Source organism: Seriola aureovittata, chromosome 6, assembly GCF_021018895.1.
Source record: "Seriola aureovittata isolate HTS-2021-v1 ecotype China chromosome 6, ASM2101889v1, whole genome shotgun sequence".
Taxonomy (NCBI): Eukaryota; Metazoa; Chordata; class Actinopteri; order Carangiformes; family Carangidae; genus Seriola; species Seriola aureovittata.
The window spans coordinates 28,312,980-28,339,606 of NC_079369.1; the positions used below are offsets into that span (position 1 = coordinate 28,312,980).

Here is a 26,627-nt window from a genome sequence, read left to right on the forward strand (position 1 = left end):
AGTAGAATACAACAATTCAACCATGGACATTTTTTAGAAGAATACAGCTAATATGAAGCTATATAGCATGACCTGTTAACACAGCAAACACCATCTTATTGATGTTTTAAAGTATTTTCTCATTAAGATCAAATACACCTTTCTCTCATGGTGTATTGCTCTCTTAAGCACATGACTCATCTGACAGCTAGCATGGAACTGTGGGTGCCTCTGCTCCAGTAGATGAATAGTGCACACATAAAATTTTAATCAAATTTTACAACAGCGGGATTATATCTATATCTGTCTGCTCTTTTATGTTATGTATTAAAGGGTAAATTAGTCACTAAAATATCTCCCTCTCTCTGAACTTTCCAATAAAATGTACCTGGAAATAATTTTTTAATAGTTAATCCACATTTAATGAGAGGAAGCAACAGAAAACTTTTTCTTGAACTTATGCATCCCTCCCATTCTTTGTTTGTTCCATTCTGCTTTTGTTTCCTACCTACCGCTCGCCGGCTACAGTAAACACATCATCCACAATAATACGGTTTCATTTTAAAACTGTTTTCATTTTAAGGAAAGCAATCTCCATCCAGACAAGCATTATAGCTCTGTATCAGAAATAATGTCAGTCAATACTAACATACGTATATCACATGACCATTTACGTACACTGGGCATGCGCAAGAAGCAGATTGTCTACTGTGCAGTTGGTTGCTTAGTTACAGAAAATACAAGGAACAAGGAACAGCGATGGCGAAAAGTAAGACCAGAGATTGCTTAGCTTCATAAAATGCAGAAGCAACACAATTCATTATCCATGTTGCATTCACCATTGGCAGTTGAGACAGATGTTGTTTGTTTTTGTCCTGAAAAGGGTCACATGATATGAGTGTGACATAGCAGGGAAGGATACATATAAGACCCAATCAGGAAGTTTCCAAACTAAAACACACGAGTCAAAAGTCTTGATCCAGATCAGTTCCATTTCCCACTATAAATCTCTACTAAATCTCATGGTCACATTTTTAAAGAGGTCATACTAGCACCACCAGATACTGAGTTTAAAAGGTTTTTGGTTACTTACAGTATTAACTATCTGGCATACAACTAGCCCAACTAGCTCACTTTATGTTGTAGCAGTAGCTAGATGTTTCAAAGGCACTGATGCTTAAAGAAGTAGTTCAAGCAGCACAAAGGCTGGAGGCGGGGAAAAACAGCAGGCCTGGCCTTGTCCAAATGAGCAAAATGTAACCTCCTGGAGTCTCCGCTGTTTGACTAGCAGCAACTGGTCCCTGCAGAGCAAGGCTAACTGTTTCCCCTATTTTCAGTGTCTGTGCTAAGATAACTGTCTGACAGTCACTTATTCAGCTTACAGATATGAAAGTGGTATCACTCTTCTCATCCAACTGTGAGTAAGAAAGCAAAAGAGCATATTTCTCAAAATGTTAAACTATTCCTTTAACTTACAGTGTAACAGGGACACAAGTAGAAAAGATACAAATCGACTGAGTAATGTCAGTTACACAGCAATATCTACTCTATCTGAAGTTTGGTAACATTGGCCACATGCTAGTGCTCATACCTGACCTGCAACCCCCAGAGCATTAAAACGTAGTAATGGCCACGAAACGAATGGCCACAAGAGTCTGGATCTAAAAGTGAGTCAATCCCCATAAACTCCCATGTTAAAAGCAGAACTAAACATGTTAATGCCTGGTACAAAAACAGTTTTGGTCTCATAGGTAATTTCCTCCTTTATGACAACTGTTTATATCACTCACCTGTTTACATTCTATTAAGGACTAAAGTTATGGAGTTGGGAGTTTCGCTTTGAGTGACAGGCAGGTGAGCATATGATTGGGTGAGCGTATGCACCAAAGACTCAGCTCCACACACGCCCTTCCTCTCTGCCCATTTTTGGATTAGCTGGGAGTTAGGGGCGGAGTCAGGCACTGCCAAGATGACGATGGTGGAGCACCTCACTCTGAGCTTCAAAACCGCCTCTCAGAAACCTGTGTGTGACGTCACAGAGGCTATGTCCATATATGGTCATTCCAGCTCAGACCAAAATTAGCAGGTTTAAGTGGTTTTTTTTAACAAGGGTAAACCTACTAATAAAAGTCAATTGACCCTTTTTCCACTGCCAGATGAGTTTACCTTTCTGTTCAGACTGAGGACACACAACTGCAAGGAGCGATGTCATCACATGCACTTACAGAGCGCACTTACAGAGTAGCAGTGGAGAGAGAGCTGCTAGCCATCATGCGAACTGGTAAAACAGATCTGTCATGTCCTCAGGTTGTTGCGCCTGTAAAAGTGTTGAAACCTCTGGGAGACGCTTGAATCAGTGATTGTTTTTAAAACTTATTTCAGGGCTGGACTCACTCTTTCATCCCAGAGCGCAGTGTAGCGTCTGTGTTTCTGGTTTTAACAGCACCGTGCTGGACAGGTGACAGGTGTGTCTAGTGTCTGTGTGCTCAGCAGGAAAAGGTATGAAAATTAGTGGGTTCACCTGAGTGTTGGGTTTCCATCAACGCTGATGGGAGCTGGAGCCTATATATAATCATTTGACCTGAGTGTGAATGAAGATTGTTCCCGTTTCCAAAAGCCCAATGTTAGCGGGCGTTAGTGGGTTTGACCAGTTGAAAAGGGCTTTAGTGTACTTGGTGTTGTTAAGTTAACATTTCATTTTTAATTTTTATTCAAAAGTTACTGTCTCACTTTAATTATAATAACATGACTAGCTGATCACAGTGCTGTGTGGAAGAACTGAATCAACTGGGGTCATTAGTAAGACTGCCATGGAGGAAAGTCGCTCATCTACTCTGTATATTGTAAAACTAGTCACATATTTGCTAAAATGCAAGCACAAGATGATCATGAGCAGCAGATGACACTTACACAACGTTACATATTCCCATTTCCTTGTAGACAGGAAGTTAAAAGACAAAATAACAGCATCAACAATCAGTAATCAGTAATTTAACACTTCTTTGTGCATGTTTTACCCTTTACTGCTGTGTCACTTTGAAGAAACCTGTGCTGGGAATGATTACTGTATGTATGCTCTGCGTTTGCCTGTGACTTTGAGTTGTTAAATGAGGAAACCACACAATGATCCAAAAATGAGTAATTAGTGTATTGACTATGTCTATTAAGCCCAGCACTGTCTTAGGAGCTGCCATGCAGCATAAAGTGAGTCACCGTTGCTCTACAGTCATCTGTTGTTTGTCCTATCTTGATTATAAATGTTCCTTTTTTTGGATTATCTTTTATTTTAGCATTGCTTCAGCTTCATTTTCTTCAGTTGCATAACCGATGGCACTTTTTCCTCAGATAATAGAATTGATGCGGCCGGCTTAAATTTTTTTCCTCCTAAATAAACTGAGTGGCTGTCAGTAACATTTAGATTTATTTAGTGGAGAAAAAAAAGGTCTATCCGCCCCCTTTGAAGGGAACAGTTATTTTTGCAGGCAGTGAACAGAAACTGGGACATGAGAGGAAAAAAGGACTTTCACATCTAGCATTAAATGGGTCACCTTCAGTGGCGCACTTGTCTATGTGGTCCTATCAGGAGCCAGAGAGCGTTAGACAGAGAGATGTAAGAGCGGACACACGTTTCCTGTCTGAATGTTAAAGTCGTCATTGTCCCCTGATACATGGAGGCTATTTCAAGACTAACTCTGAAGCATTGTCAGAGGCAGACTGACTGTCAGGCCCAGCCCACCTGTTGATGTACCCCCTGTGACTGGAGTCTCACGTCCTGGATGTGGTCTTTCCCCCCAAGTTCTTTTTACTTACTAACAATGGATGTAAAGCACTACATTATAATGCTGCATCTTTCAACTGACTTGTCTACTGTGCAGTTTGGCTCAGATATTCATTCATTTCCAGAGATTCTCAAATCTGTTCTGCATAATCACACTAATTTCTCACCCCCTTGTACAAAAAACTGCACCTGGAGCCAGGAAGTGTGTGGCAATGAGGCTTTTGCTTTCACCCCAGCAGTTATACTGTCCTGTTTGTTTATGGCAGATTTGTGTCTCTTGTCAGGACATATACCATGAGCTGAACAAGTTCCATGTTACTGTAAACACCCATATAGGACTGATGTAGCCAACTGGGATTATGCTGTGTAAAAGCTAACATGAACGGATGGAGGATTTGTAGGCAGTAGATGATGCGCTGCAGCAGGTCAGAGTCATTACTGTTATCTTTGTCCCTTATATGTGGCTCAGCATTGACCTAAGAAAAAATTACTTTGTAACATCAGCACAATATAAAATGATAAATGAAAACATCATCGTCAAAAACATTCTTACACTGTATATGTAAGAAATCTACCATGAAAAAGTCTGAAGTGCAGCAGAAACACATTTTCAGTTTCTTTCTGTGCTTTGTTGGAGGTAACCTTCCCGCTACCAAGTGAACATTTTGTTGGCTTTGCACTCTAAATCCACCAAGCTGTTATTAACAAATTTCACAGCCAAGTAGTTCATGCTTAATCTCCTTGTTTGGACAGTGTAAATAGAGACATAACATAATATTAATCTGATAATGTCATGTTTTGTGCAGACGATCTGACACTAAATCAACCTCCTTAATTCTGGGTTCAGTGCTGTAGCCTGCTACAAGTTTGGCAGCACACACTTCATAAAATGAATATGACAGCATGATGCAGGAAGAACGTTATACAGCACAGTTTAGACTCACTGCGCCTCGGAACTTGACTGGTTTAACCAAGAACATGAACCATGAATAACCTGTTCATGGGTGATATTTAAATGTTTAAACTAATTGTTTGTGGACAGAAATGCAATGTAAATTAAAGTTTGAACAGAGAAAGAGCAGTGCTAAATAATAGTTAAAATGAGCTGATATAGTGTGAAGCATAATGACAGTTTACATGTAACGTCACAAAAAAAACAAATTGGATTTTTAGACTGTATGTTGTGCATCATTCGTTTTGTATAACTTTCACTCAGGCCTTCTTTAGTCTGATGAAATTTCAACTAGAATCTGTTTTAGATGTAGTCTCTGTACCTTAAAGTGCCGGACTGTAGAGGTGTTGAGTAGGTGGTCGTGTTTGTGCTTAATCTTTATTATTTAGGTCGTGGGAGAGGGGACAGCATGTTCATAGTAAATGATTTACCCAGCTTGGTTTCTCTCCTACATAAATGAGCCATCGCCACATGGGAATTCCAAAGAGCTTAAAATAAAATGTTACACAAAAAGGTTAAGAGGAGCTGCTGTACTGCACTGATCCCTCCAACATAAACATAGACACTCAAACTGCAAACTTATTTGACTGTGGCTGTGAACAAATGAGATCAATGTGAACATAAGTGCTGTATTATTGGTTTTAAACAGCATGTGTTGAGACTCTGTTATCATCCTGACTGCATTGTTTTCTACTTTTTGTACTTGAGGCAGAAATAACTTGAACTGACTCTAATGACTGATGTAATGTGCTGTGAATTGGAGCACAGAAACAGGTTTCTTTGGGTTGCTCAAGTTTTAAAGTCTCTGGTTGGGTAGTTTTGGTGGTTTTCTGTGGAGGAGGTGGTGACGGGAGAGCTCTTACTTTTGAGCCCTCCACAAATCTTAAGAGCAAATTGATGCTGTTGGAAGCAGTGAAGTGAACCTTGTTCATTTTCTCCACCTTCTTCACCTTCCCCAAGTGTGTGTTTACCAGCAGGCCGCTGTGTCCAGTTCACAGACTGCTGAAAAACATTTTCTAGTGTCTGTGATATCAACAGGTGGTTTCAGGAGGGATGTTTTGAAGCCTGGATTTAGGGTCATGAATCCTGGTGGAACTAAGGTGATACAAACAAGCAGCAACAACAAAGTCAAAATGGCCCCCAAAAATCATTTAAAGCTTTCAGCAAATCTGCTTTTTCATTCACCATCAGGACACTTCTTAATGACGCTTCTGAATGAACACGTGTTTCTTGCTCAGATATTTCTAATGGTAAAACCAACATTTAATGGCCAGTAGAGGAGCTACATTTTAAAGAAATAGTTCAACATTTTGGGAAATAAATGAATTTGTTTTCTTGCTGAGAGTTAGATGAGAAGGAAAACGCCACTCTCATGTTAAGAGAGTGTAAGTATGCACCTACAGCTAGCAGGTGGTTAGCTTAGCTTAGTTTATTTTATTTTAGCTTAGCTTAGTTTAGCTTAGCTTAGATTATTTTAGTTTAGCGTAAAGAATGGAAACAGGTGTAAAAAGATAGGTTGGAATGTTTAAAGCTCACTAATTAACACAACATAGAGACTTTAATTTGTTGAATCTGTACAAATACAAATACAAATACAGATGTATTATTAAGAGAGATGATTAATTGTGGTTTTATGGGAAGTTACATGGTGGAAATATTTCTTGGTCAGGTGCAGTGACTTCTTGGAGTTCCACTGTCCTGTAACTTCCTGAAGGAAAAACATACCCGCTTGTACAAGCTACATATTTAGGATGCAGACTTAAACAGTAGAAAGCGAACTGTTCAGGCGTTGCTTGTATGCTGCTTTGAAGTGAAAATCACCATTATAACAATAATGCCTCAGCACTTTTTATTTTAATGATAACGATCAAACATTCAGGATTCAACTGAAATCAGGGGAAACTCTCTTTTTTTTTTTTTTGACAGAGGAGAGATCATTTGTACATTCATCTGTCTCCGGACTGTCTTTCCTTTTAACTATTCCTGTTGCTGACCAGCATTTGGATTCTCCAGTTTTTGCCATGGACGTAGTCTTTTAGCACACAATCAGACTGAGATAGCTAATAAGTAAAGTTCCTGACATTAGGTTAGAAAAAATAAAAACAATGAAAGACGTATTTAAAGTTTTTAAAGATAATTTAATTTTAAAACATTTAAAAACATTATTTATATTAACATTTATATATATATATATAAATGTTAATATAAATAATGTTTTTTGATGTAAATATTTATATATATATATATATATATATATATATATATGTATATTTACATCTTTCCACCAAAATTGTACTGTTTTGCAAATGATTTGTCGGCCCACTTGCAATACCTTTTCAGCCCCGCCCACACGTTGGGAACCACTGATGTAGATACTTTTCTGAAGGTTTCAGTATCAATCACCAATATCTGCGATTTTCAAGTCTTCTGGTCCTGTTTAGTTAAATTTCACTGTAACTACTTGACTGGTTTTATTTCCTCTGTTAGTGAACAAGTGATTTAGACGTATAACAGTTTGTCATACATATGCACAGCACAGTGATGCTTGTGGAGTTGACCCTGCTGTGAGTCATGTTATATTTCTCCATTCTGGGAGGAGGGCTCACTGTTCACTGTGATCCACGTTGGAGTGGTGTGATGCTGCCTCGGGCTTTGTGACGAGGGGGAAACTGGAGCACAGTTCTGAGCCATAGGCAGAAATACCAGGCCTAACTAGGACATGTCGAGAAATGGGGCTAGTGGTGGGGTGTCTCTCACAGAGAACTTCATGGACGGATGATGAGAAGTGGCTCAGAGAAACATTGAATCGGTGGTCATTAGTTCTGAGTTTCATTGTTTGGTCTGTATATTGTTGATTATTTGATGCCATTCATGGCTGTAACCAGATGACAAAGATTATTTTTGCAGGATTTTTTTCATAAGGCGTCCACTTGTCCAGGTGCACTGGTCCCGTATGCACTGCATTTCACCAGTGAATCATTCAGATTGATTTGTGTTACCCAAACTTTCATGCTTGTGACCTCTTAACGTGGAATTATGTCATCTTGCAGCCCTTCTCACAGGGTGCATGTGTCTGTGATGGAATTTTTCTCTCAGATTAGGGCTGCAACTAACACTTATTTTCATTATCAGTGAATCTGTGTAATAAGAGATAGGTGAGAAAAGATATTTTAACATTCCAATATTTTGCATTTTAGCTTGAAAAATTACTTAAGTTATTAATCAATTATCAAAATTGTTGTTTAATTAATTTTCTGTCAATTGACTATTCTATTAAGCAACAAATTATTACAGCTATACATCAGACTGTTTTATGGGGAAAAAAAGCCTGGACAATAAAACTAGTTGCTAATTTAAAAGAAAAAATAAAGAAAAATAAATAGAATTTTGCATTTTCCCTTCTCCTAGCCAAGTAATCATTGTATGACATTGTATTAGACTCATCTCATGTACCCTTGTTGGGGTTCTGACCACCAAATTATGTTATTATTATTACTATTACTGGAAATGCTAATTAGTAGGCAAATAGATATTTAATTATGAGATCTCGATCTTAAAAACATATGTTTGTATTTTAAGATTCAATCATTTACTGCCTATGTTTTTAGCCAAAGCCCACACATTTAAATACTAAATGGTGTTGTCTACTTAATGCAGCCAGTATACCATTATATGTGTTGTCATTCATCTGCACTGCTGTTTTTTCTGACTGTCACAATGTATTGACAGGAGCAGTGAAAAGTAGGATTGATTTCTCACAAGCTGCTGTGTTTTCATTGCAGGAGACCAATGAAATTGTGGCCATTAAGAAATTCAAGGACAGTGAAGGTAAGAGGGCTCTCTTCACTGATTAGGACAAAATCATCAGAGAACACCCTCGTTGTCACATGTGAGCCCAGTGTAATCCTGATTTCCCATTCTGTCTCACCTCCGTACAGAAAATGAGGAGGTCAAAGAAACAACGCTGCGGGAGCTTAAGATGCTCCGCACCCTCAAGCAGGAGAATATTGTTGAGTTGAAAGAGGCCTTCCGCAGAAGAGGGAAGCTCTATCTGGTCTTTGAGTATGTGGAGAAGGTAAGCTCCCTCTACAGACCATTCCTTCATTAGGTCTACATGATTTTTATATTTTTATATATACATATATATATATATATGTGGTTGCCGCTGTGTGGTGGTCAGATTGATCAGATTGATTTGGTTGTGTTTTGTTCTTGTTTAGAACATGCTTGAGCTGCTTGAGGAGTTACCAAACGGTGTGCCGACTGACAAAGCACGCAGCTACATCTACCAGTTAATCAAAGCCATTCACTGGTGCCACAAGCACGACATTGTTCACAGAGGTAAAATCATTTGAGAGGTAAAATCATTTGTTATTAGGACACATGGTAAAAACAGCACAAGGGAGACAGTGAGACAGAGAAGAGACAGGAATAGGCTCATGCAGTGTCAACGGAGCGCAGCATTTAACACTGCTCCGTCACTGGGCACCATCTGTGCTTATATTTTTAGAAACAATGGGAACCAATTCTCTGCATTTGTCGCATTTTTTGCAAAAAAAAAAGTAGGAATTTATGAGTTTTCTCTCTTGAAACAGTGGCTGTAAAGGTTTTCTGATGTGATGTAACCGACCACTCTATTGTTCAAAAGACGTGAGCATTTGGCAAATCAGTGGCAGCAGAGCAGGAAACCAGATGGCCCATGTGAGCTTTTGTCACAGAAAAGAGAGCAGCCATCCAAATGGCCTGTGGTATACCCAGGCACACATATGACCGTGTTATCGAGGGATTTGATGTAGAACTTATGGTTTGACTTTACAATCTGTGAATTTTCATTGATTGATTTTTATGATTCTTTCCTGTTTTTTTTTTTTATGAAGAAATATCTTTCTTTCATCTTATTTAATCTTTTCAATGTGACAGATGAACATGTGGTGGAAGGAAATATGGTAGTAATGATGTAATGATGGTGCCCCTCACCAGCTAATGTGTTGTCCCATCTGTGTTCTTCCTCCTCAGACATAAAGCCAGAAAACCTTCTCATCAGCTCTGATGACGTCCTCAAGTTATGTGACTTCGGTGAGCGCTTCTACCAAACACTCACACTGTTAGAGCTTTAAGAAAGGCAACCAAACATTCCAAGCTGTGATGTAAAAGGAATATTTTCAACCAAAACTATATTTGGCTGAAAACAGTGCTTCAGGAGTGCAGCAGGCAGACTTCACCTGGTTATCTAAAGCTCTGTGTGCAGCCCTCTCTCCTGCCTCTCAGGCTGCTGCTCCGCATTCTTCTCTCATCTCAATCAATGAAACATGTTGGAAAACAAGGCACTAATCATGCTTTGATTCAATCTGGTAGTGCCACAACAAAACAGGGGGAAATGGAAAACAAGGCATAGCCAATATTGTGTAGGCAATCTGGAGTGAGAGACTGAAGACCTGCTGTTTGCTCTGTGTCAGCCAAAGGCATTGAGTGAACAGACATAGGCCAAACAGACTCCGCTGTGAAGGTTTACATTTGGGACTGTGTCTTACTGCACATTTGTTTTGTATTGTTTTGATTTTTAATGTTGGAGCAAGCAATGTTGAGAAATGCTCAGTGGAAATGAAGAGTTCATGCTAACAGCTGTTAGCATCAATGTACTCCCTTTCCATTCTTTAATTTTTTTGGTATCATTAAAGGAATAGTTTGACAATTTGGGAAGTACACTTCTTTGCTTTCATATTGAGAGTTACATAAGATGATTGACACCACTCTTATGTCTGAGTCTGTCAGGAGTTGGTAAGCTTTAGCCTAGCCTAAAGACTGAAAATGGGGAAACATCAAGCCTAGCTGTGTCTCCTACCAGCACCTCTAGCTCAGTAATTTTGTAAATTTGGTTATGCTAGGCTAAGCTAACAGCTTCATATTTAATGTAGAAACACAAGAGTTGTATTGATGTTCTTATCTGACACTCAGCAAATAAACTGATTTTCAAAATCTCAAACTCCTCTTTGAAAACTATTTGATTATCATACAATTTATGTATTTGTAAGGTTACAGTCATTCTTCTGATGAAATAATGATAATGAAAATAATGAAAATGTTTACCCATATAGTTAAAATCTATATGAGGGGATATAGTTAAACAATAGATAGATAGGTAGGTAGATAGGTAGAAAGATACTTTATTTATCCCCTAGGGGAAAATCAAATTCAAACATCAATATCCCACAATAAAAGAATAGTTTGACATTTTATGTCATTTTTTCACTACTATACAGCTCTACCCACTGGTTAGCTTAGCTTTGCACAAAGACTGGAAACAGGGGAGCACAGCTAATTAGTGAGTTTTAGAGGTGCTGGTAGACATTTTGTTTGTAGCTTTTTAGCTTTTGATAAAGCCTGGTTAGCTGTTTCCCATTGCTTTCTGTCTGTGTGCTAGCTAAGCCAACAGTCTCCTGGCTCTAGCTTCATACTCAAACACACAATATGTAATTTTCTGCTGTTTGAGGTTCCCCGATCAAAACAATAACAAAAGACATCATGAAATAGTGTGGGATCATGGGAGTTGTTGTCTTTACCACCATTGCCCTGGTTTTGATTCCTTAAATGTCAGTTGTTTAGAAGGTTTGTACCTGGGGCTGAATTATCAACAGAGGTGTCTTACTATCCATAACAAACACACCAGATGATTATAACCAGTAAAAACACTGAACAAAGCAGTTTCACATAAAAAATCAGTGTTTAGCTGACATGGTTTGGTGGACACAAGATATCTCGGAGAGGCTGGGAGTTGAGCTGCCACTAACGTTTTCTTAGCTTGTTTCTCTGATAACTTAAAATCCAGACATCCGATGACTAAAATATTAAAACATGTAATTAAAAACAAACATGATATAAAAAGTGTATCTTAAAAATATGACTTAAAACTGCACAAAACATCAGTTTTGAGTCTTCTGGCAGACAACAACAACGGTGACACGTGATGACATTGACAGGTGACCAAATGAAATGGACCGTTACAATGATTAAATTTAAGGATTTCATTTTGACATTTCCTTAAAAAATGTATGATGATGTAGGTACACAACTGATATTTTAATGTGAAAAAGTAACATATTATAGCTTTAAAATGAGAGTAGTATGGTCTTCTATCTATCTTGTCAATCAAAAAAATATAAGTATATTTCCCAAAATGTTGGGAAATAATTACTTTTTTTCTATTTGTAAATTTTTTGTCAAGCTTCAGGATTCTGAAAATGAATTCAGATTTTTCCATAATTTAATAGTTAAAATTTTATGAGTGAATATGGTTTGTGTTAAACAATATCCAGGATTAATATGACTTAATATTCCCAGAGGGCTCATCATCTCTCCTACTGCACAGTTTATGTCTAACTCAGCGACTTTGTAACTTACACCTTTGAATCATAATGAGCATCCAGAGGGTTACCCAGCTGAAATCAGTTTCAGGTGTCTCAGGATGTAGAGCATATCAAAAGACTCCTCATCATACCATATTGCTTCCTCTGTCTTCTCTTGCCAGGCTTTGCACGTAATCTCTCAGAGGGGACCGATGCCAATTACACTGAGTATGTGGCCACTAGATGGTACCGCTCTCCAGAGCTCCTGCTCGGGTACGTCCGCTAGTTTTTATCCAGCAACCCACATTGAATGAGAGAATCTATTACTACACTGACTTATCCTTTAAGTAGCTGTTCTGTGTCTGGCCTTCATCACCAATCGTTTAAATCTCTGGTTCCTAGGGCTCCTTACGGGAAGGCAGTGGACATGTGGTCAGTGGGCTGCATCCTGGGAGAGCTGAGTGACGGACAGCCTCTGTTCCCAGGAGAGAGTGAGATTGACCAGCTCTTTACCATCCAGAAAGTGCTGGGACCCCTGCCACCAGAGCAGATGAAGCTCTTCTACAACAACCCTCGCTTCCATGGGCTGCGGGTAACGTCAGGCCACACTCCTCACCCCCAACCCTTACTCTGGGTCACTCTGCTGACCCATCTTCTCTCTCTTTTGCTCTCTCTTTCTGCTTCCTCCTCTCTTTTCTTTTCCTTCTTATTTTCTTCTTGATTTTCTCTCCCTGCTATCTCTCTGCACTCTTTGCTTGTTTTTTTTCTTCTGGCTGAGTTTGCTGTGCCGTGACTGATTGGATCACAATGACTCATCGTGTATCATGTATCCTGTGCGCTCTGTGAGGGAAGGCTGTGATAAGTCTTCTGTGGCAGGCTGGTGGTACAGACCTGGGTCGTCCTTCCCTTCCCCTCCCTGCCCACGCCTCAGGATATAATTATCAGTTTGCAAACTCAATACTCAATGATAAGGGCCCTGATCAATGGTGGCAGCATGGACCCTAAATTCTTGTCTGAATTCCACCTCATAAATATACAGTGCCTATAGAAAATCATCATACCCTGTGAAAATCTTTACCTTTTGTCACCTTACACCCTGGAAATTATAATAAATTAAATCAAACTTGTTTGAGCTTTATGGTCACATAATAACCCTCATCATCAAAGTGAAAATAACATTTTAAAATACTATTAAAAATTAGTTAATGAAATACCTGATTTGGTTAAGTGATCAGCCCCCTAGAGTATCAAATCCAATCCAGCTTTATTTATAAAGCACTTTAAAAAACAACCAGAAGGTCTGTACATGATACAATTATAAACACAAGATAAATTAAAAGACATAAAACATCAATAAAAACAGATATATAATAAGATAAAACAATAAAATAACATAAAATAAGATAAAACAATAAAATAAAATCACATCTTACAGGGTGTCAAATGCCATGGAAAAGAGATGGGTCTTAAGAAGGGATTTAAAAACGACCAAGGAAGACGCCTGTCTAATGTGCAGAGGCAGATCGTTCCACATTTTAGGAGCTGCCACAGCAAAAGCACGGTCCCCTCTGAGCTTGCGCTTCGTTTTTGGCACCCTCAGGAGCAGCTGATCAGCTGGCCTGAGAGAGCGGGTGAGTGAATTTGGGTGCAACAATTCAGAGAGGTAGGGAGGGGCGAGACCATTGAGAGATTTAAAAGCAAATAAAATGATTTTAAAATGAATCCTAAAATGTATGGGCAACCAGTGAAGTGAGGCTAAAATGGGGGAAATGTGGTCATATTTGCGTGTGCCAGTTAAAAGACGTGCAGCAGCATTTTGTACCATCTGGAGACGGTTGATGGAGGACCCACTAACCCCCACATAAAGTGCATTGCAGTAATCCAGTCTTGTGGTGACAAAGGCGTGGATTACTGTCTCAAAGTGCCGCTTTGAAAGAATTGGCTTTATTTTGGCCAGCTGCCTCAACTGTTAAAAACTTGACTTCACAACTGTCTTGATCTGATTGTCAAGTCTGAGGTCAGAGTCCACCTTAACTCCCAAGTTAGTGACGTTGGATTTTAGGTATTGAGCCAAGGAACCTAGATCTAGACAGAGGGTCTCGGAGCTGCCACCAAAAACAATCACTTCTGTCTTCTTTTCGTTCAAATTTAAAAAATTTAGAGCCATCCAGGCCTTTATGTCGGCAAGACATTCAAGTAAGGGTGTAACAGAGAATGCTTGATTCTTTTTAAGAGGCATATAGACCTGAGTGTCATCTGCATAACAATGAAATAAAATACCATGCTTCCTAAGTATGGAACCAAGCGGGAGCAGGTACAAAGAAAAGAGAAGAGGGCCTAGGACTGAGCCCTGCAGGACACCACATGACAGAGAAGCAGAGGAGGATACAGAGTCACCAAGGCCCACACAGAAAGTTCGATCTGCCAAGTACGACCTGAACCACTCCAGTGCTATGCCACTGATGCCCACCCACTGCTTCAAACGTGAAATTAAAATGTCATGGTCTACAGTGTCAAATGCAGCAGTTAGGTCTAAAAGTAGAAGAACAGCACATTCACCGGAATCACAAGTTAAAAGAATATCATTAAAAACTCTTAAAAGTGCCGATTCTGTGCTGTGCAGTGATTTAAAACCAGATTGGAAGACCTCAAGAATATTGTGCTCCTCCAGAAAGGACATTAATTGATTGTAGACTGTCTTTTGAGGAGTTTTGAAAGGAAGTGCAGTTTGGAAATAGGCCTATAATTAGCCAGAACTGCAGAATCTAGACCTGTTTTTTTAATTAAAGGTTGAGTATAGAGTATACCATTATAAACTTACTCAGGTGCAACCAATCAACCTCCAGATCAAACACCATGCTAATTGCCTCCCACCTGATATTAATTGCAGTGGTTTTGATTACTTTAGAATGAAACCAGATGTTTTCTTGAAAATTCCACTAATCGTAGTGCATGGTAGTGAAAGGATTTAACATGGTTGGAAAAGTACATTCAAAACAACTCCGGGATAAAGTTGTAAAAAGGCACTAGTTAGGTGAAGGCTACAAAAAGATTTCGAAAGCTTTATCAATCCCTCTGAGTACCGTTCAGAGCATCATTAAAAAGTGGAAAGCATATGGCACCACCAACACCTTGCCTAGATCAGGCCGTCCGTCCAAACTGGATGACCGAGCCAGAAGGACATTGATCAGAGAAGCTACCAAGAGGCCAAAGGCAACTTCGAAGGACTTACAAGTCTTCATGGCTGTGACTGGTCGGTCTGTGCATGTGACAACAATCTCACAAGCTTTACACAAAGCTGGTCTGTATGGCAGGGTGGCAAGAAAGAAGCCTTTTCTGAAAAAGTGCCACACTCATTCTCGTCTGCGCTATGCAAAAACACATCTGGAATATTCTGTTACCATGTGGAAAAAGGTTTTATGGTCAGATGAGACGAAGATTGAACTTTTTGGACTGAACTCCAAGCGCTGTGTTTGGCGAAAACCAAACACAGCACACCACCCAAAACACACCATACCTACTGTGAAGCATGGTGGGGGCAACATTATGTTGTGGGGATGCTTCTCTTCAGCGGGGACTGGGCAATTGGTCAGGATTGAAGGGAAAATGAATGCTGCCAGGTACACCCAAATTCTTGAGGAAAACCTGCATCCCTCTGCTAGACAGCTGAAGATGGGCAGGTCATTCACCTTCCAACACCACAATGATCCTAAACATACTGCCAAAAGAACAAAGCAGTGGCTTAAGGATAGGAAGATGAATGTCCTTGAGTGGCCAAGTCAGAGCCCTGACTTAAATCTGATAGAAAATCTGTGGATTGACTTGAAGAGAGCAGTCCATCGCTGTTCCCCACAGAATTTGACTGAATTTGAACAATTCTGCAAGGAAGAATGGGCAAATATTCCCCAATCTAGGTGTGCAAAGCTAATAGAGACATATCCAAATAGATTGATGGCTGTAATTAAAGCAAAAGGAAGCTCTACAAAGTATTAAATCAGAGGGCTCATGACTTTTCCAACCCTCTAGTTTTTCGTTTTTTATTAATTTTCAGAACTGTTGCCTTTTTTGTCATTATTTTGATGTTGTACAGCTAAATTTGTAAATAAAACTGGAAAAAGAATTTTTTAATGGGTTTTGATTTCAGGCTGTATGACAAATAAAGTAACTATTTCAAAGGGGTATGATGATTTTCTATAGGCACTGTACATACAAGTATTTGGTTTTTGACTGAACTACATGTGTATACTGAATTAATGCCACAGAACAGCAAGAAACCATACAACAAAGTTCATGGCTGATTTATCACACTGGCCACCTACGTTGTGCTTTCTGTAACACTTGGAAATGTGTGCTGTAAAAAGAACAGCTTCTGGACGTTTAGTTTTTTTTTTTGTTTTCTTTAGGCAAATGGCAGATTCACAACAGTCAGTAGAAAAATAAAATCAAAATGAGAGACTGATATAGGAAATCTGGATGTGGAAGAAATCACATGCAACAGTGCTGTCGGCGAACCATGTTTCACAAGATTCACAAAAGAAGTCATAGCATCTGCAGGGAAACATCAGAGGAAACAAGACTTTTAAAAGACACAGACACATTAGTTAATTAAATTTATTTATTACTTTAGATTTATTAATTCCCAGAGGGGAAACTACTTCACTCACAACATACAGTGAAAAATAAATACTCAAGACAGACATGTCACTACAGATAAAATGTGAAAACCATACCAGAAACCGTAGTGACACTAACATGCAAACTAACAGATATATAACCTGCCTAGCCACTAGAATAAAGAACATTGTATTTAAAACAATCAATCAATTGATAAATTAAAGACCAATCACACTATCACCAATAAAACAGGCACACTATCAACAACAGTTAAAGCAATACATTAAATAATTGTGTTAAAACTACAATTTATATCAATCAATCTTATATCTATCTTGGCCAGTATAACATGTTCCCAGCTGTGAGACAGTCACACAACACAGATACAACACAGCTCAGATCATTAAAACGCCAAAGTCTCCAAAACTGTCTCTAATGAATCAGGAATCAAACCAAACCAGCTTTATAATCCCAGTCAGATCATTGGCTGTAATGATGTTAGGAAAAAACCAGGCATTGGCCACACTGATAGAAAACATTTAAGATTTTTGGTACTGACCTCAAGGGACTTTAGGTTAAAGTGATAACTTCATAAGCAGAGCATCAACCTTTTCTGATCAGTTTAAGTTCATATTGATATAAACCTCCAGACATGTAACAGTTTCAACCTGTTGAGTTTCGATGGAACTGGTGATGCTCTTTATGTTTTGAAGGTTTCCTTCTTTTACTAATGTTTAAGTTCAGGTAATTAACCTGTTGGAATATGAACAAATTGATTACATATACTCCTACTCTACACAGTACAGGAGGATGATGTTGCTCGTCCTTGGACGAAGTAGTAATCACTTGATTATTTATCACTTTCTCACTGACTGTACTGTTTTCCTCTCTCTCTTGTTTCAGTTCCCTGCTGTGAACCATCCCCAAACCTTGGAGCGAAGATACCTGGGAATCATTGGTGGTGGCCTGCTGGACCTGCTGAAGGTAAGGAGGATCTGGCAACGCTGCTCTGCTGAGGAGATGTTTTTATTCTGCCTCCACCCTGGCAGCCAGAGACAGAGGCATTCTCATGGACATGATATCTCAGTAACACCTTGAACTTCTTCAAATTTGGCACAAATGTTCACTTGGACTGAAAGATGAACTGATTTGAAGTTGGTGGCTAAAGGTCAAAGGTCACAGTGACCTCACAAAATATGATTTTGGCCTTGTGAACGCAATATCTCCAGAACTCCTCAGGGGAATCCCTTCAAATTTGGTACAAATGCTCACTTTGACTGAAGGATGAACTGATTAGACTTTGGTGGTCAAAGGTCACAGTGATCTCACAAAACAATTAAGACAAAATTCCACACACAAGGTTCATGTTTTATTTGACTCTGGATTAACAGGGATATAATCTGAAACTAGTCTGAGAGACGAAGGCAGACAACCACGAGGAGAGGATTCTAGTTTTGACCTTTTATCAGTGTCTAGTTTAGTCCAGCTCAGACAGGATCCATGAAAACTCATATTTTTATAAACGAGACACCTGATAATTGCATCATTATCATCATGTTTACGTCGTGACTGCATGATGCCTCTTCACTGCTTCAGCATCTCTCAGCTCATATCCTGGTTCCAGCACTGCTGTTATTGGTGTGTCTGCACTGTAAACAGGAGCTTCATGTCAAGAATGTGGGCTGTGTGCTTGTGCTTTTCCCAGCAGATAATGACTCACTGCTAACATGTCATCTCAGGACTGACTTCAGCAAGGACGGGCATCTATCTTATTACTAAACGGGCTTTCTAAGGTTGAGTGTAGACATTAACTAAACAAAATATGTCAGCTAATTGCTAATGTGAAGCTGCGTACCGCTGTCTGTCTTTTTAGTTCTGTTTTTGTCCTGAGAAAGTTGCTACCTCTGTAAATTACTGTTATGTAAAAATGTAACTGCAGTTCAGTTCAAAGGTTTTATTTTGAGTGCGTTCACACAGAATTCACCTTTCATTAAAATCCATGGAGACAGGTTATTAAACACATTTATTCAAGTAAGAAAAAAAAGCAAATGTCACAAATCACATTTAACATAATAGTTTGGTGTTTGGTGCCTGTAAGACACAATTAAATGTAGCAGCAGCCTGACTTTTATGATAATGGTGGTGACTCATATCATGACTGTTTCAGTGTGTTTGCAAGGTCTGGATGTTCGAGGTGTCTCAGGGACTCACGGTCTCCCTCTGTGTGTTTATGCATTAGAACCTGCTACTGCTGAACCCAACAGAGCGCTTTCTCACAGAGCAGAGCCTGAACCACCACACCTTCCAGACCCTGCGGCTGGTGGAGCGGCCCGGCCCACCCACACCTACACCTGTACGCTCCTCCAAGAGGAAACCTCACCATGGAGACAACACCACCCCCAGCAGGTCAGCACTGAGCACTATACTGTGTAGCTAGTTTAAGCCTGTCAGTGTCTCCCTGTTGTTCACACACATCGGTTCATGCGTTGTTTCTTATGCAGAATGTGTTGGCCTTTCTTAGAGCAACCCACGAAACACGGACATGCAGAAACAAAATAAAACAAACTAGAAACATGTAAAAGAAACATGGTGGTATTCATAAAACTGAAGCATCGCCCCAAACCATAATGACAACCAAGACTGCTGTGCCCCTGCTCACTTATTTCTATAGTTTTGGATCCCAATGTGTACACACACACACACACACACACATTGTTGACCTGACATGAACCTGTTCTTATCAAAGCTGCTTTGCTATTAAATTTTGTAAATTTAATAAGCAAATCTCAAAAAGGACCTATGGTGTGACTGTCTCAAGGATGGTTCAATTAATAAAAGGTAAAGCATAAAAATGTTGATTAATACCTCAGGCATAATTTTAAGGGGTTTAATGAAACAACATTTATGTATATAGTATTTTGTTATGATGATGATATTGTTAACTATAAATTCAAAAGATAGATAGACAGATATATAGATAGATAGATAGATACCTCATTCATCCCCTACTGGAAATTCAAGTGTCCAGCAGCTCATTAGTAATAATAATAATAATAATAATAAAAAAACAATAATAGTTCGATAGTCCAATGTAATTGTTCTTCATAACTCCCAACAGGATTTAAAGAGAGTAAATCTATATTTATGGATTTGGGCTTCAGTCGTTCAGGCAGGGTTTTCCTTGTCAGTCAGTTCTGGATAGTGTCACAAACATAAAACAATTGCTCTGTTATTTCTACATTTACTTGGCTCTGCTGAAGTGAAGCGACAATGGTTTGTCACTTTAAATGTTGCTGGGCTGCCGGCTTTTTTTCTTAGGAAGGTTTCTAACTGAGTGAAATGAGCTGAAGTCTCTGAGCAGCAGCCATGATCAGAGCTGGTCCAGTTCTCTAAATGATAAGGAAAGTGGCTTCAGTGCTTCCTATCTTTATATTTCCTATCCCCTTTAGCATAGGAAACACTGGACCTTCCTTTACGAAAGGACAATTCCTTGCTGCAGTAACATTTAAAGTGACACTCCATTATAGTTTAACCTCAAATATCATCATAGTGAGATACTATAGTCTATACATAAATGTCATTTCACTAAACCCTCCCATTGTGTAATGCACTAAAAATGAATTATCTCTACTTAACAAATGTATAAAAAATGTAAAAACTCTGCATAACTTGTATTTTTCTCTCAGGTTATATTATTTCAACATTTAAGTCCTGTTTGTTTTGTTTTGGTGGTCAGTAAAGGAGGATTTATCGTCTGTGTGTTTAAAAAAAAAGTGCAGTCGGATTCTCTCTGCACTGCAGTGTCTTTTCCTAAGTCCTTATGAATTCTCCTTCATATCTTTCCTTGTCCTATTGATGTTTTCCATCAAGGTCGAGGAGAAGTGGTTAGAGAGGAGATTATTTTCACTTTTCATCTACAGCCAAAGACGTGTTTACATGGCAAGTTTTCTTCTCGAACCACTGAAAGTGTTTTTTTTCCTTTGGTTTGACAAACCCCTAAATTATATTGTTTAATTAAACACTGTATGTTAAACTCTATAATTATGGAACATTTTTTTTCAATTTTTCAATTAGTTCCTGATCTGAAATAGATATCTTATATAGATATCTTAAATATCTTAAAACAGAGTTGAGTCTTGAGCTTTAGCTGAAATGTCATCATCACTCGTCTTAAATTGTCAACAGTTTGAAAGAAGAACATTTATTAAAAAATCTAATAATTTCAACAAGTCATGGGAAAAAATGGTGTTATTATTAATTTCATATTAAATGAAAAACACCACATGAATATAAGTATCTAACAATAAAGATAAATCTCTCTCATGCTATTTTTTATAGGACACATTTACAGTGCAGTTCAGTGAAAACGCTCAAAAACATGGTGAAAGAATGGACAAAGCTAGTGACACCTTCACAGCTGCATCAGTATGTGTATTTTTTCTTCAAAAATTGTGTTTTACAAAAAATATTGTACTGCATAATTGTCAAATACCCATGTATATCTGTGATAGAGTGTGAGACTATTATCCACCAGCCATGTACTTAATTTCAACATGACTTGACTAAGAGTGTTTTCTATGTCAAAGACATTTAAAAGTGAGTCTTCAGCAAACAGAAAAATCCCACAATCCCCTGCAGATTTAAAATCATTTACATATATTAGGAAGAGTACAGCTACTACTGATCCCTGTGGAACATCACACACATGACCATATTTACACACTGAATACAGTTACTTAGGATTTAAACCAACTAATCACTACATTATAACAAGAATAGCCTCCAATATGTTGCATGAAGCTGAATGTGTGATGCACAGGATGTTGATGTTGACCTCTCTTCTCTTTCTCAGGAGCCACGGGGGAAAGAGCTCAGGAAGCCACCGCTCCAGCAGCAGAGAGTGCTCCAGCCTGCCCCGGCATGAAGACCTCCACCCCAACAACGAAGGCTTTCTCAATGGCAACATGTCTGCAGCGATCAACCTCAGCCCCACCCTTCATCCCAAGACCTACCAGCCGCAGATCTTTAACCACTCCACCTCCTGCAGCATGGACCTGGCCAGCAGCAACCTGCCTCACCTGCTCAGCCCGGGTGAGGCCAAGAGCAAGGGCGACTTCGAGATGAACCTGGGGTCCAAGGTGTCCGACGGCCCCGGGGCCAAGTACCTCAAATCCAACTTTCGCTCACAGCAGAACCGCCATTCTTTTGTGGAGGGGAAAACCAACACACTTCAATCAGGGGAGAAACACAGTCGACACAGCTACATGGAGTCTCACAGCTCCACGCCCTCCTCCTCCAAGTTCGCCTACCTGAACTTGTCCAAGAGCTACGGCACGCTTAGTGATGCCAAGTCAGTAGGGAACTTAAATGATGTGCATCTCTATGCTGATGAGCCCACATCTCGCTATTTTCCCTCAAGCTGCCTTGACCTCACAGCTCCCAGCAGCCCAGCAGCCCGCCGAGTCGACAGACTGGGTCCCAGCACAGCTGGCCGAGGAAGCATGCGTTCAGACAGAGAAAGTAATACTCTGGACTCCTCTTACAGGCGCTCCTCCACCCGCCACAAGGCCTCAGAGGAGGCCAAGACATCAGATGCCCTGGACCCTGGGGACAGTGGCATTGAAAGGAGCCACGCTCACTCTCTGTCTGCTCCACATGACCCTTTGTCCTACGGTCAGGGATACACCAGCCCCTTCTCCTCCCAGCAGAGGCCGCACCGCCACTCCATGTACGTACGGAGGGACCACCAGAGGACACACGGGGCGGACGAGGGGCTGCTGGTGGGGCAGGGCATGCCTACCAGAGCCAGCAGCCTCCAGCTCCTGTCTCCACAGCTGCAGCACCGCACGCTGCCTCGCCACTCTGGGGGCTCCTCCAGAGAAGAAGACATGAGCAGGGTCAGTGATCAGCCCACTTAAACCTCTCCACGCTTCAGGAAAGCCTAAGCCTACAGGATCTAATCATATCATGCCTACACCAGGTTGTGTTGGATAACTCTTCCTCAGTCATTGTACAACAAAGCAGCCAGGATTTATTCTGGTGGCGTCTGAAAATATCTTGATCTGTGTTTAGCTTTTTCAGCCACATCTTGTTAGTCAGTTTCTCAGGTTTGTAAAAAATCGGAAAAGGCAGGATTAACATGATCGCAGTTCCATCTATGGATGTTGCAAATGTTAGGAGTGTTGTTCTCCTGTTAAGATATACAGAGCCTCTTGTTACCTGTATATTTATATATACTGTATACACACATATAGTATATATAGTGTGTGCGTGTGTGTATTTGTATGTGTGTATTGCAGTGCTGAGCTCACTTCATGCTTCATCATGTCTCCATTAACAGAGCGAACAGGCACCCACTGAGGTCACCCAGAGCAGACCCTCAATAAGGGACTCCACAAGGGACAACACTGCATCTTTTCACACACAGCGGCAAAAAAGCGAGGTCCGACATTCTGCCTGCACCCACCATTTCCCACCCACATCCAGTCTTCTGAGAGTGCGGATGTGGGTGGATACCGCTGTCATGAACTGCTCTCTCTCTCTCTCTCTCTCTCTCTCTCTCTCTCTCTCTCTCTCTCTCTCTCTCTCTCTATCTATCTCTTTCTCTCTTTCTCTCTCACCCTCTGTCTCTTTGCATCAGATGCCTCTTCATTTTCTCTATGTGCTTTGCTTCCCTCTAAAGTGACTACTTCTAATAGCACAGTCAAGCTTGTCATCACAGCTCATTTCAGTTTGACTCTGGAATACATTTATAGCCTCTACAAATGTTGTTTTATTATAATGACCAGCTGTAAATCAATACGCCTCCCTGTCCCTCTGTTCTTTCAGGTAAATAGAAATATCAGCTCAGATAGAGAGGCATGCAAAGCAGCTGATCTCTGAGGTTTGTATGTGACTAGTTCTTCTGTTGTGACTCAGGTTGGCTTATATCATGACCAGCAAACAGAAGATGGGGGCTCTTCCAAAGAGAATCGCAACATTTACAGTGAATCCATGCCTCGGAGGGTGGGCAGCTTCTACAGAGGTTGGTTTAGTCACACATCTCTTCCAGGGTCTTTCTTTCTTTCACTGCACTGTGGAGATCAAGTTGTCAGTTCAGATTCAGGCATCAGGCTCTTGACTGCAGTTTAGTGAGAAAATAATTTCTTCCAAATCTTATATGGTTATTGATGAGACATTACTTAAAGCCAGTGTGTTCAGAATTCTTAGTGACTGCAGAATCTAAAAAATACTATGGATTCCTTTGAAAACCTTTTATTTAGCATGAACACATGATAATCAAATGTATTGACTACTATTGACTAGGAACTCTTAATTTTGTTTATTAAACCAGATTAAATTATAATGCTCACAGTGAAACATGTTAACGTTTAGCAGGATTTGTTCACCATTTATTTTAGCATGTTAGCACGCTAACATAATGTTAAAATAAGTACGGCTGAGGATAATTTCAGTGTCACTAGATTTTATGGTATTTGGTAAAAAAAACAAAAACAAATTTTGACCTGGTGGCACTAAATGAAAAGTCATAGTCATTATTATAACTCATCCTCTGGTGAACATGAATGTCTGAAGCAAATTTAATGGCACTCTGTTCGATAGTTACCGAAACATGTCTCACAAAACCAAAAATGTCACCCTCATGGTGGTGTCAGAGGAAACATCAATAAGATTCATCCTCTGGGAACCAAGATGGTAGGTCAACGTGGCTTACGATTATAAGCAAGGTATTAACTGAGCATTATACATTTAATAAACTTGTCGGTCTTCTCTGGGGGCCAAACTAAACTAAACTAAGCCATGGAGACACTCTCTCTAAAATCCCTCAAAAAAAAACCCAAACAATTGACTTTTCTCTTATCTTACTTTTCTTTCGTAAGACTTTAACTGCAGACAAACAGGGTCAGTAGGGGTATTGGTGTCTGCGTCGCTGTATTTTGTGGCTTCACCACAAGGGGGCACATGAGAAAAAAAGTTATGTTATAAATTTTCCCCTTTTTAGTTCTTAGCAGAAAATGACCAAAAAAACACCTTTGCTAACTTTTCTTCTTTGTTATTGTTAGATTGGAAAATGTTATATGACGTTTATTGTTAATATGTGAATTACCTCCCAGAACCTTTTAATATTTGGGTAACATTCCACAGTCCTGTCTGACCTGGAGTATAAAATGAAGTAGATAATTATGCAGCACACTTTGAAGTTGTTTAAGCTAGCTACAGATTGTTTGCTAAATGTATTGGGGCTGTACAGAGTTTGTTTATTTTCCTGTGTGTATCAAAAGGTGAATGAACTTGTGTGTTGTGTTTGTTGAGCAGTCCCCTCCCCCCGGCCAGACAACTCCTTTCATGATAGCAGGGGTCAGAGCCGGGGCTCGGGTCTGTCGGGGGACGGCAGCAGTTTGTCAAACCACTCCAAACGTCAACCAGCCTTTGATCCCTGGTAATTATCTTTTCTAAACGCAGCATTTATTTTGTTCTTCTCTAACTCAGGTTACCTTGACAACACCAATTTGTTCATCGTCTGTTGCTCTGAAATAGTTTATTGGTGCATTAAATTTCCCACTGGTCACATGACACGGTGGCTTTAACAGAAATTGTCAGGTCTTATTAGGAGTTGAAAGATGTTGTACATTTTTAGCTGGGACATCGTACTCAGTATGCTTTGTCTTACTTTCAGGACTGGCCCAGATACTGTAGTGTTGAACCCCTCTGAGCCGTCCAAAGAAAAGGAGAAGCAGGGTTTCTTCAGAGCAATAAAGAAGAAAAAGAAAAAATCTCAGATGGTGAGTTGTACATCAGTCACTCTGAGGATGGAAGTCGTGCCAGGATGCTGCTTCATGCATCTTTCCTTTGACGTCAACACCTGTCTGTCTACATACTCTCTCCACTTATGCTCTTCAAATGTTTGATACTTTGCCTTGTTAGCACCTCTGCAGAGATATTGTTGTTGTGATGTGCTCATGTTTCCACCAGTCATGTTCCTCTATATTACAGATGGAAGTCCCTGATGGAAGACCACCTGTCATCAAGAAATGTCTTTTCCCTCTGTTTAGCCCAAAGAATAACATAAAGCATAGCTCCTCTGTGAGAGTCCTGCCTGTAGTGTCCTCTCCCATGGTACATGCTGTTTTACACTACACTACTCATCCCATCAGTCACTCTAACATCGCATGCATTACTAACATTCATCACTGTTTTAATGTGTCATTTAAGCTTGTTTTTAGTGGTTTTATTTGATAATTTTATGAATATGATGCATCTTGATTGAATCACATAACAATGAACTGCTAACATAAACCAGCCAGATCCATCCAGCAGGTAAAATATCAGAGGAAAATGAAAATGAGGCCATAACGTGTCTGTTGAAGTGACTTTTACTCTTAGAATTTCCACTTCATGAATCTTTGTCCAGTAAAGTTGATGGATCTGACTGCGTTCACCACCAGACTCTGATCAATCACCAATGACTTCAGCCACGGCCCTAACAGCATCTCTCGTTATGAGCTGAGGATAAACGAGAGCGCCCTCTTTGCTTAAGCACGAGATTGTAGGAGTCTGTGTCTGTTTACACTCACATGAAGCTTTACTATGAACCAGAATCACACAGAAGCATTTGGTCCAATGTCTCTGCCCCTCAAAGTGCATCCAAACACATGACCTGATTATAGAGCAAAGATTAAGACTGAGGATGAACCAAAAGAGATGCTAAATATAAAGGAAACCACATTTTGACATGTGAAACTGGCCGCCGCTGCAGTTGCAGTAATGGTTCATGATGAAACAGGTGTTTGAGACTCTCTCTTCCCCTTACATTTCTATTTATATGTGACAGTTTGTTCAGAAGCTGGGAGGGGGTTACTGCTGATGACAGAGCACAAATAAACACAATCTGGCCAGGAGGAATCAGGCAGTCAGACTCCGAGCTGCTGGGAAATAGTGTGCACTGCATGAAGAGTAGATA

The 26,627-nt window shown here is 39.8% G+C and overlaps 1 protein-coding gene across 1 annotated transcript in view; it reads left to right on the forward strand.

Annotated features, from left to right (window-relative positions):
* LOC130171006 (cyclin-dependent kinase-like 5) overlaps positions 1-26,627 on the forward strand; it is a 43,173-nt gene that overhangs the window by 12,152 nt on the left and 4,394 nt on the right. The window contains 13 exon segments of the mRNA XM_056378760.1: positions 8,492-8,537; positions 8,648-8,784; positions 8,930-9,050; positions 9,726-9,785; positions 12,235-12,325; positions 12,455-12,644; positions 17,570-17,650; positions 18,906-19,072; positions 21,519-22,563; positions 23,007-23,108; positions 23,585-23,690; positions 24,983-25,106; positions 25,344-25,449. Of these exon segments, the coding sequence (XP_056234735.1) occupies positions 8,492-8,537; positions 8,648-8,784; positions 8,930-9,050; positions 9,726-9,785; positions 12,235-12,325; positions 12,455-12,644; positions 17,570-17,650; positions 18,906-19,072; positions 21,519-22,563; positions 23,007-23,108; positions 23,585-23,690; positions 24,983-25,106; positions 25,344-25,449 (2,376 nt within the window).